This window comes from Oryx dammah, unplaced genomic scaffold (genome assembly GCF_014754425.2).
Source record: "Oryx dammah isolate SB20612 unplaced genomic scaffold, SCBI_Odam_1.1 HiC_scaffold_17, whole genome shotgun sequence".
NCBI classification, from domain to species: domain Eukaryota; kingdom Metazoa; phylum Chordata; class Mammalia; order Artiodactyla; family Bovidae; genus Oryx; species Oryx dammah.
In genome coordinates, this window is record NW_024070201.1 from 62,037,541 (window position 1) to 62,049,858 (window position 12,318).

Genomic DNA, 12,318 nt, shown 5'->3' on the forward strand with positions numbered 1-12,318 from the left:
AGATGCAAAGCTGGAACTTCTGCAGTCATTTTATGATCAGGAGGGAAAGACCAAAATTAGCACAAATATCCCAGCCCAGACATCACTGAGCAGCTGAATCAACTGCTGGCGGGTGCCCACCTCCAGGCTGAGTGCGCTGGGCCCCACTGCCCCACTCGGTGAAATGGACAGACTCTAGTTTGCAAACACTCTGATGGGTTTGGGTACAGACAATACTATGCACACACTGTGCTAAGTCGCTTCAGTCCTGTCTGACTCTTTGTGACCCTATGGACTGTAGTTCACCAGGCTCCTCTGTCCATGGGATTCTCCAGGCAGGAATACTAGAGTGTGCTGCCATGCTCTCCTCCTCCGGGGGATCTTCCCGACCCAGGGATAGAACCTGCGTCTTGCATCTCCTGCACTGGCAGGCAGATTCTTTACCACTAGCACCACCTGAGAAGCCCCAATACTATGCATAGTTACTGAGAAAAATGAACTCATATGCATACAGTGCCTAGACTAGTGCCTGGCACACAGTAAGCCCTCAAATTGTGACCCAATATGCTCCCTGTTCAAAAATTTAGAGCCAGGTCCCATTTATCTACCCTAGTAGAGTTTATACATTATGCTGAGTTCCACTTCTGGTCACAGCATCATAACAAGCCAACAGTGCTCACATACAGGGTCAGCATGCTGGAGCTGACTAATTTGTATATGGCCCATAATAGCAAGGGTAGGAAGAGCAGCAGCCCCAGGGAAGCTGATCATGGAAAGGAAGCTCCCTTCTCCACAGTCAGTCTTCTCCAGGGGATCTTCCTGAACCAGGGATCGATCCCAGGTCTCTTGCATTGCAGACAGATTCTTTACCATCTGAGCCACAAGGGAAGCCCCCAATGGGGTTATCACCACCCAATAATGAACCCAAGACTAGAGACTCTCCAACTCATCTGGCCTTTGTAGTATTGCCTGTTGGCGAGGGGTGGGGTGCTGCAGCACTAGCACGTGGGAACTCAGTTCCATGAATAGCGATGGAACCTGCATTGAAAGTGTAGAGTCTTAACCACTGGACCACCAGGAAGTCCCTGTACTCTCGCCTTTGGGTCCAGACATCCAACCCTTAGCCTATGCCATGAGTCATAGCAACTATCTCCAGAAAGAAACCTCGAAACTTTACTATTTCTACAACCCCTGCTGATTCTGACTCCCAGCAGTGCTCTCCCTAGCTCCCTTTTAGCAGATTCTGCTTTAGAGAATGACCCCCTTTCTCAGTGCACTCTGGCCCCAAAGTGGGCACAAGACCCAGGAAAGCAAGCAGACAGTCTCACCTTGGCATCTGAAACTAGAAACAGAATTCTGCAACTTCCCAACTCTTGGCTTTATTCTTAATTAAAAAAAATTTTTTTTGGCCATGAGTCTCAGTTCCCCAACCTGGGACTGAACTTGGGCCACGACAGTTAAAGTGCTGAATCCTAACCACTAGACCACCAGGGAATTCCCCCAATTAGTCTGGTTGAATTCCTCTTCAAAGCTTCCCAAAATTCATTTCTTGCCTAAGTCAGTCAAAGTTTGTTCTTGTTCTTTAGAACTAAAAGGCACTATATGAGATGAGCTGCTTTGCTATGGAATGGTCAGTACTTCCTCAGGCAGAAGTCCTATTAAGGAAAGAGTCACCCCGAGTTGCATTCTGTCTTTGAAAAGAATATTAAAGATGATGTAAGGAAAAACACTGAGTCGACAAGGAACACAAAGCACCAAAGTAACGCTAGGTTGGGATGAAGAAGCCTCTATCTGTTCAAGTAATAGCAGCCACAGAAGAAACCAGGTGCTACGATCTCTTCTTTCAGTTGCTACCGTTGGACATGTTGCGTATGTTGCTATCCTTTTGGGCCAATAACCACACTCGTGCATTTGATGAGATTTTATTTTCAGAAAAAAGGCAGGATTCATTTCAGTCTGTCCAGCACATCACAAAAACGGCGATTTAAAAAAAAAAAGATCAAGAAATTTTACCTTTATCTGTAAAAGTCAGGCTATGCTGTTACATACAGCCAAGATTATAAGCATACAAATGTCATTAAGTCTACTGAATCTTATTCACCAGTACCCACAAGAAAAAGGCAAAACTTTGTCCTCCTGAAAAGGTGGGCACTTTTTAGCAAACTGATAATGCTTCTGAAAGCCTCAGCATTTGTGATGATGCTAATAGCCCTTACAAATGTATTTTAGACAATCTGTGCTGACTCAGCTAGGAGCCTACTGGCTGTGTGTTGGCAGGTAAAACACATCCCTGCAGACCTGTTACTGTTCATGATGACATCTGGAACTTTCAAATCCTAACCCCAAAGGCCCCTCCTGTTCCATTCACGCATTATACATGCACACATAAAAGTGTTCCTACCAGTAACAGTTAAAATAAGCATACTTAATAACTGCAAGTCACATGTAACATAGAATATTCAAATGTTTAGTTTTTAACTGTGTGTGACAAAGCCAAGACAACCTACCATGTCAACAGAAAAGGTGGGGAGTGGAAGGGATAGTTTTAACACACTGTTCATTTATGCTACTGAATTTTTCTAGGGAAGGACAGCAAAGCCAATACAAAATTGAGGGACAGAGGAAAACTGATTTGAGCCACTGGTACCTCTGCAAAGACAAACTTTGTGCTTCCATGCCCTGCCATCTGGAAAGCTTACCTCCTTCCCAGGCAGCTGCTAAGACAACAGTCATTCCCACTACTCTCCTTTAAGAATTTCACTGTCCCTGACTGACAGTCCACATCCAAAAGATGCGTCATGCCTACCTGGCAATACAGGGGCCATGAAACGCGAGCATAAAGCATTCCTTGTGAGAGAGACTGTTGAAAAGGAGCCCCTGCCCCAGCTATCCCAAAAAAGTACTGATCACACTAATTACATCCAAGGAACCAGAGGGAAACGTCTGAGAACTGCAGAACAGCTCAAGCTGTCCCTGCAAAGCTGGCCTCACAAAGTGCAGAGTAAGAAAATTACACATGGTTCACTCTTTTTTCAACTCAAACAGGTCTTCTCTGCCAAGAGGACTGGTCTTCAGAGTCTGTCTGAGTTCCTCTATTATTCAAGTTGCTCAAACTAGTTTTAGTCTTTCCCAACAGGATCCAGTTGGAAAATAAAAAGCCTTTGGAACACAGCATCACATGAAGGAAGGAACAGATAGAAACAGGACATTCAGGAGAAGTCCTCCTGCATAGATTTAGAGATAAAAGCGGCAGACTGCCACCAGCAGCAGGGTGAGCAGCAGCGGTGTCTTCTCAGATATGCTCGTCCCGTCACTTTTGTTACACAGGTTCTTCTGGCAGCAGTCATAGTGGAGCTCCTTCTCCCCGAAGGTTCTTGCAATGAACTCAAGATTGCAATCTTCGAACCTCCAACACTGGTGGTAAACTTTTAGCAGCACTGTGGGGAACCACACACATACAAGGGTAAGCAATCAAGCAGGTAAAGCTCTATACTTGTCTTTGAATTCTCATATCTAGCTAAAAAGATGCAGGATCCAGCTCTGAATGGAACTTCTCCATAAAACCAGAGTCTCAGCAGAGCCAGTACAGTTATGTGTGCATAGGAGGCAACAGGGGATCATATTAATGTTCGAGATTTACTAAGATTTTAAAATGCATGCGCTCTTTGATTTGGCAATCCCACTTCTAGGATTTACTCTCTGAATGACTTGAAAAAGGGTTAAGATACAAGCTCAAGAATGGTCACTGCACTACTATCTGTAGCAGCAAGAAACTAAAAGACAGTCTGTTAATTAAAAAAAAAAGCATCTGAATAAATTATGGTAGCAGCTCCACACAACAAAGCTCCATGCAGATAAGGAATGTCATAGGACTGTGTGTTGACATGAGGAGTTTTAGTTTCTTTAAAAAAAAATGCAGAAAAAATAGATAAACTGGACTTCATCAAAATTAAAAACTTTAGTGCTTCAAATAGTTAAAGAACACTTTAAAAAATTAAAAAGACAAAACCCACAAAAGGAAGAAAATGTTTACAAATCACATATCCAAGAAGAGTGCAATACAACTGAACAATAAAAAGACAACCCAATTAAAAAATGGGCAAAGGATATAGACACTTTAAAGATATACAAATGACCAATAAGTGCATGAAAAGATGCTCAATATCATTAGTCATTAAGAAAATACAAATCAAAACCACAATGAATATCAATTCATATCAACTAGGGTGGCTGTAATCAATAATTAGTGTCATGGAATATTAGAACCCTCATATATCGCTTGTGGAAAGGTAAAATGGTGCAGATATCTCGGAAAAGCCTAGTATTTCCTCAAAAGGTTAAAAATAGTTTCCATATGACCTAGTAATTCTACTTCTAGGTACACACATCACCCAAGAGAACTGAAAATTATGTTCACACAAAAGCTTATATATCAATGCTCATAGCAGCATTATTCAAAACAGCTAAAAAGTGGAAACAAACCCAGATGTCCATTAACTGATGAATGAATAAACAAAATGTGGTATTTCCACCTAGTGGAATATTATTTGGCCATAAAAAGGAATAAGGTACTGTGATATATCCAATAACATGGGTGAATCTTAAGAACCTCATGCTCAGTGATAGGAGCCAGTCGCAGAGGACCACAAAATTTTATGTTTCAGTTAATATCCAGAACAAGCAAATCCATGGAGCTAGAAAGTAGATTAGCAGCTGCCAGGATGTGTGGGGAGGAGGATTAGACAGTGACTGCTAATAGGTAAGGGGCTTCCTTTTGGGACCACAACAATGTTCTGAAACTAGACCGTGGTGACAGTTATACAGACCTGTGAATATACTAAAGATCACTGAATTATACACTTTAAAATGAACTGTGGAACTTAGATATGTGAATTACATCTCAAGAGAAAAAAACCTAGATGCAGAGCAATATGTAGAATGTGGTCCACTTGTATAAAGTACATGTGTGGAGCTAAATATATTAATTTTCTCTGGAAGGATTCCCAAGGAATTTAACAGTGTTACCTTCACAGACAACTATCTTTCATTTACCTATTTATTATATTTATATGTGGATTGATATTTAAAATAAAGTCACTGGATGAATTTATTTCCAAAATATTTTACCTTCCTTTAAAAATCATTAGACTATTCAGTAACACAGGAAAAACTTTCCAAAAGAATATGTAGTTGTGGTCCTAATTTTTGCACAACAAAGGAAAATAAAGACCAAAAGTATATATGCCAAATATATAATAAGCTATGTTAAGTGAAGAAAAAAAAGTGTTGAGAGAGAATTATGATGTTAGATTTTCCTCTTCAAAAGTTACAGTATGTGCTAGATGCTAGGGACACACAGATATATCAATAAAAGGCTGGTGCTTGCCCTGGTATCATTTTCTTTTCTTCTGTGTTGGAAAGATAAAAAATACAGATGCCTATTTTTTAACGTAAGCCTTGTAACTAATTTTTATCCAACTGCACTCACAGCTCAGGGCAAAAACCCCTAAGTTAATAACTGCAGGTATAACTGGTCTGTACTCCCCTTCAGAGATGAGGTGATGGCCTGGATTTTAATGAAGTTTGGTCAAGTGGCAGAGGCCAGAACAAGTGTTCCACTGACTCTGCTTGTTTGGATCATAAGCATTTAAGAGGCTGCTTCTAAAACTGTGCTAAAAATACTGTTGAATAGGACAAGTTACTGCCTTATGTAATAATAATCAGACATTGGAACTAGGAAGGCATTAAAGCCACCAGAATGTTAATTTGGGAAGCCTAACAGCTTGAGAAGGGCAGATTAATTTTGTCATAATTATTCATTATTAGTCATTTATTAATAACTGCTACCAATTAATCACATACTACCTGTCCTGCAGTGAGCCAAGCATTTTACTTGAATGATCTTATCTGCATAACAACCTTACAAGGGTGAGCTTCTCACCAAAGCCACTATCAGAATGACCCGAATAAAAGTGGATTACATCAGTCACTGGAATGTTGAAGGTTCTCTCTCTGAGCACAGCCTCTCTACCCTTTTTGAAGATTTGGTTCAAGTCTGTTTTTACCAAGCAATAGCCCCCAATTGCCTGAGGGACCCTTAAATATATCCCTTATTTGAAAGGCCATTTCAGCAATGATTGCTTGACACTGTCATCAGAGGCTCTGCCAGACTCCAGGTACATGGTTTATACTTCCAGGACCTAGCCAGGACGCCAGAAAACAGTGGCTGAATTAATACCTGTCTCTCTTCTAGATGGCATCTGTATAGCACTATCATACACATTTCTCCTCTAACTGCCCTGCTGACCTTGGGAGATAAGTAGTCCCATTTCACAGTCTGAGGGTGAAATGTGGTTAAATAATCTCTCCAGTGTATGCCTGGCCTCTGACTCATGTTTATGACAACGTGTACTCTGCATCTCCCAGGCTGATGTCCGAGCTGGAGGGGGATTTAGAGGCTCTGTTAGTATCTGCCTTACTGTAAGGTCTGAGTATCTATAGTTCAAGAACTGCTGCTACCACAGGACTAGCTGAAGTTTTGGGACATATGTTCACGAGAAGAAGAAAATTATTATTGAAGATTCACACCATCCTTAAAAAAAAAATTGTATTTTAGAGTTTTAGATTCACGGCAAAATTGAGCAGAGTTCCTATATAGCCCCCTGATACCCCCAGCCACGACCCTAAACAAGCTCCCTCACTATCAACATCTCCAGCACCTCCATTTGTTACAACTGATGTCATCATGATCACCCAAAGTCCATAGTTTACATTTAGGTTCACTCTGGGCACATTCTATGGGGTTTGACAAAACATACGATGTGTACCCATCACTATAGTATCATACTGGTTGCCCTAAAAATCCTGTGCCCCACCTATTCATTCCTCTCTCCTCCCCACTTAACCCCTGGCAGTCACTGTCCTTTTTATTATCTCCTTAGTTTGCCTTTTCTGAAATATGTCGTTGGAATGATAACTGTACTTAGCCTTCCCAAAGTGACTTCTTTCACTCAGAAATACGCAGTTTGCTTCATGTCTTTTCATGGATTGATACCTCATTTCTTTTTAGTCCATTCTCTGGACATACCACCATTTACTTATCCATTCACCAAGTTTGGGCAATTATGAATAAAGCTGCTATAAACATCCATGCGCAGGTTTTTGTATGGACCTAAGTTTTCAACTCATTTGGGTAATGAAATCAAGGAATGCAATTGTTGAATCTATGGCGAGGGTACATTTCGTTTTTTAAGGAACTGCCAAACAGTCTGTACCACTTTACATTCCCACCAGCAGTGAATGAGAGCTCTAGGAGCGCCACACCCTCACTGGTATCTGGTGTGGTCGGTGTTTTACAACCTGGCCCTTCTGACAGATGTGCCTCACTGTTCACAGTAACTGTTTTTAAAAGTATAAAAGTTCATTATAAGATGAGTAAATTCTGGGGATCTAATGTACAGCATAGTGACTGTAGTTAATAATGTGCTTAGTCGCTCAGTCTTGTCCAACTCTTTGTGACCCATGGACTGTAGCCCACCAGGCTCCTCTGCCCATGGGAATTCTCCAGGCAAGAATACAGGAGTGGGTTGCCATGCCCTCCTCCAAGGGATCTTCACAACCCAGGGACTGAACCCAGGTCTCCCATATTGCAGGCAGACTCTTTACCATATGGGCCACCAGGGACGCCCATGAGTACTAAAGTGGGCAGCCCATCCCTTCTCCAGGGGACCTTCCCAACCCAGGAATCAAACTGGGGTCTCCCGCATTGCAGGCAGATTCTTTACCGGGGAGTTAATAATACTAGATTGTCTATTCAAAACTTGCTTAAGAAAATAGATCTTAAGTGTTCTCATCACACACAAAAAGGTAATAATGGGAGGGGGTGAATGTATTAATTAGATTGTGGTAATCATTTCACACTTTAAATATATACAGCTTTTATTTGTCAATTATACTTCAATAATGTTAGAAAACAATTAAAATGAAAGTTTAACCATTTAGGTAGGAAACAACAGGATTAGAGAGCTGGAAAAAAGATTTCAATTTCACTCTACTTCCCTCATCCCTTCTCTCCAACATACCCATTCGTCAATAAATAAACACAGGCAGGACGAACTTACTGCTGGCAGGACAGAGATCTGAGCTCAAAGCTTCTAACTGCTAATCTAATACTTACTCTATACATAATACTGCCTTTATTATCTCATCGGGAAATTATACTTTTTGTCGTGGGGGTCCAAGAGACAGATGATTACGGTTAAGAAGTAGGTCTCTGTGTTTGTAGATAACTGGTGCTCAAATATTTGTGGAGTGAATGGCTATTCTCTCTGGGGGCCTCACTGTGCTTTCTACATTAGCAATGAATCAACATGGTCTTCCAGGTGAGGCAAAGGAACTGTCTCCCTACAGAAACAAGGACCTCACGTGCAGGCCTTGGAATTAGAGCTGCATTCCAGGAACTAGTACCAAAAGCAAGAGATACTCCTATTATTTACACAGGAGAATTCTAATTCATCCTGACTTACTGAGGGATTTTTCCTTTCTGGGGGAATGAATCTCCCCCTTCTTACTATCAGCTTTTTCTGAGCTTGTGAGTCTCCCAAAACTTTTCTGAGTTTACCTGATGTGTTCAGCATTCTTTTGAAGGATGCTGGGAAGAACCTGCATACAGAGTGTGAGTGAACTAACCTGAAGAGTGTTTTTATTTTTATCTTTTAAGAGATGGAAGTTGGGGGTTTACCTTGTACACTCACTAAGCAGACCCTGAAATAGCCGCTCTTCACCTCACAGTATCTTTTCTACATGTCAATTCAATCCAGAACCACACCTAGTGAGAGTAGAGGGCATGATGTGGCTGGTTTTTTGCTTCTGCCCACCATTTCCTAAATTCTGCTTTACTAGGATTTATGGAAGAGGCAATTCCATAGTCTAACCAATTTGGAAACTGCAGATTTGACAGAACTTGTCAATGCAGGCCACTCCACATCCCAAGCCCATGAGTGCCTTGCTCTCTGAGGCCACCAAACCTCGGTACCTGCTTTTCCTTTATTTGGAACACCCTTCCCGGCTTATGGGGAAGTCCTCTTACTTCCTATTTGTCCGTTGAGCTCCAGCTTGAGTCCCCTTCATTCATTCATTCACTCGCTCAGTCCTGTCCAACTCTTTGCGACCCCACGAGTCGCAGCACGCCAGGCCTCCCTGTCCATCACCAACTCCCGGAGTTCACTCAGACTCATGTCCATCAAGTCAGTGATGCCATCCAGCCATCTCATCCTCGGTCGTCTCCTTCTCCTCCTGCCCCTATTCCCTCCCAGCATCAAAGTCTTTTCCAATGAGTCAGCTCTTCACATGAGCTGGCCAAAGTACTGGAGTTTCAGCTTTAGCATCATTCCTTCCAAAGAAATCCAGGGCTGATCTCCTTCAGAATGGACTGGTTGGATCTCCTTGCGGTCCAAGGGACTCTCGAGTCTTCTCCAACACCACAGTTCAAAAGCATCAATTCTTCGGCGCTCAGCTTTCTTCACAGTCCAACTCTCACATCCATACATGACCACTGGAAAAACCATAGCCTTGACTAGACGGACCTTTGTTGGCAAAGTAATGTCTCTGCTTTTCAACATGCTATCTAGGTTGGTCATAACTTTCCTTCCAAGGAGTAAGCGTCTTTTAATTTCATGGCTGCAGTCACCATCTGCAGTAATTTTGGAGCCCCCCAAAATAAAGTCTGACACTGTTTCCACTGTTTCCCCATCTATTTCCCATGAAGTGATGGCACCAGATGCCATGATCTTCGTTTTCTGAATGTTGAGCTTTAAACCAACTTTTTCACTCTCCACTTTCACTTTCATCAAGAGGCTTTTTAGTTCCTCTTCACTTTCTGCCATAAGGGAGGTGTCATCTGCATATCTGAGGTTATTGATATTTCTCCCGGAAATCTTGATTCCAGCTTGTGCTTCAACCAGCCTGGCATTTAGCATGATGTACTCTGCATAGAAGTTAAATAAGCAGGGTGACAATATACAGCCTTGACGTACTCCTTTTCCTATTTGGAACCAGTCCGTTGTTCTATGTCCAGTTCTAACTGTTGCTTCCTGACCTGCATATAGGTTTCTCAAGAGGCAGGTCAGATGGTCTGATATTCCCATCTCTTTCAGAATTTTCCACAATTTATTGTGATCCACACAGTCAAAGGCTTTGGCATAGACAATAAAGCAGAAATAGATGTTTTTCTGGAACTCTCTTGCTTTTTCCATGATCCGGAGGATGTTGGCAATTTGATCTCTGGTTCCTCTGCCTTTTCTAAAACCAGCTTGAACATCTGCAAGTTCACGGTTCATGTATTGCTGAAGCCTGGCTTGGAGAATTTTGAGCATGACTTTACTAGCGTGTGAGATGAGTACAGTTGTGCGGTAGTTTGAGCATTCTTTGGCATTGCCTTTCTTTGGAACTGGAATGAAAACTGACCTTTTCCAGTCCTGTGGCCACTGCTGAGTTTTCCTAATTTGCTGGCATATTGAGTGCAGCACTTTCACAGCATCATCTTTCAGGATTTGAAATAGCTCCACCAGAATTCCATCACCTCCACTAGCTTTGTTCGTAGTGATGCTTTCTAAGGCCCACTTGACTTCACATTCCAGGATGTCTGGCTCTAGGTGAGTGATCACACCATCATGATTATCTTGGTCATGAAGCTCTTTTTTGTACAGTTCTTCTGTGTATTCTTGCCACCTCTTCTTAATATCTTCTGCTTCTGTTAGATCCATACCATTTCTGTCCTTTATCGAGCCCATCTTTGCATGAAATGTTCCCTTGGTATCTCTAATTTTCTTGAAGAGATCTCTAGTCTTTCCCATTCTGTTGTTTGCCTCTGTTTCTTTGCATTGATCGCTGAAGAAGGCTTTCTTATCTCTTCTTGCTATTCTTTGGAACTCTGCATTCAGATGCTTATATCTTTCCTTTTCTCCTTTGCTTTTCACCTGTCTTCTTTTCACAGCTATTTGTAAGGCCTCCTCAAGATAGCCATTTTGCTTTTTTGCATTTCTTTTCCATGGGGATGGTCTTGATCCCTGTCTCCTGTACAATGTCATGAACCTCCATCCATAGTTCATCAGGCACTCTATCTATCAGATCTAGGCCCTTAAATCTATTTCTCACTCCCACTGTATAATCATAAAGGATTTGATTTAGGTCATACCTGAATTTAGGTCTAGTGGTTTTCCCTACTTTCTTCTATTTAAGTCTGAATTTGGCAATAAGGAGTTCATGATCTGAGCCACAGTCAGCTCCTGGTCTTGTTTTTGTTGACTGTATAGAGCTTCTCCATCTTTGGCTGCAAAGAATATAATCAATCTGATTTTGGTGTTGACCATCTGGTGATATCCATGTGTAGAGTCTTCTCTTGTGTTGTTGGAAGAGGGTGTTTGCTATGACCAGTGCATTTTCTTGGCAAAACTCTATTAGTCTTTGCCCTGCTTCATTCCACATTCCAAGGCCAAATTTGCCTGTTACTCCAGGCGTTTCTTGACTTCCTACTTTTGCGTTCCAGTCCCCTATAATGAAAAGATATCTTTTTTGGGTGTTAGTTCTAAAAGGTCTTGTAGGTCTTCATAGAACCGTTCAACTTCAGCTTCTTCAGTGTTACTGGTTGGGGCATAGGCTTGGATTACTGTGATATTGAATGGTTTGCCTTGGAGATGAACAGAGATCATTTGTCGTTTTTGAGATTGCATCCAAGTACTGCATTTCAGACTCTTCTGTTGACCATGATGGCTACTCCATTTCTTCTGAGGGATTCCTGCCCGCAGTAGTAGACATAATGGTCATCTGAGTTAAATTCACCCATTTCAGTCCATTTTAGTTCGCTGATTCCTAGAATGTCAATGTTCACTCTTGTCATCTCCTGTTTGACCACTTCCAATTTGCCTTGATTCATGGACCTGACATTCCAGGTTCCCATGCAATATTTCTCTTTACAGCATCGGACCTTGCTTCTATCACCAGTCACATCCACAATTGGGTATTGTTTTTGCTTTGGCTCCATCCCTTCATTCTTTCTGGAGTTATTTCTCCACTGATCTCCAGTAGCGTGTTGGTCACCTACTGACCTGGGGAGTTCCTCTTTCAGTGTCCTATCATTTTGCCTTTTCATACTGTCCCCTTAGGACTCTGCATATATTAAATTCCCTCCAGAATGATACACGAGTATAAGTAAATAAAGACATCTGTGACAGCCACACAAGCCTCTCTCAATTTTCATTGTCTCCTTTCTTTATCTTTTTATCTTGAGCTCCTAGCTCAGGCTCTAGCACATGGCAGGCAATCAAAAGTTTGGGAGGCAGC

The 12,318-nt window shown here is 41.9% G+C and overlaps 1 protein-coding gene across 1 annotated transcript in view; it reads right to left on the reverse strand.

Moving 5' to 3' along the window:
* Positions 1–1,885: 1,885 nt before the first annotated feature.
* The window catches only part of CD59 (CD59 molecule (CD59 blood group)), a 28,474-nt gene continuing 18,041 nt past the window's right edge, over positions 1,886–12,318 (reverse strand). Inside the window, exon 4 of the mRNA XM_040258988.1 lies at positions 1,886–3,416. Coding sequence (XP_040114922.1) covers positions 3,214–3,416 — 203 coding nt within the window. The 3' untranslated portion in view covers positions 1,886–3,213. The remainder of the gene's footprint in view (positions 3,417–12,318) is intronic.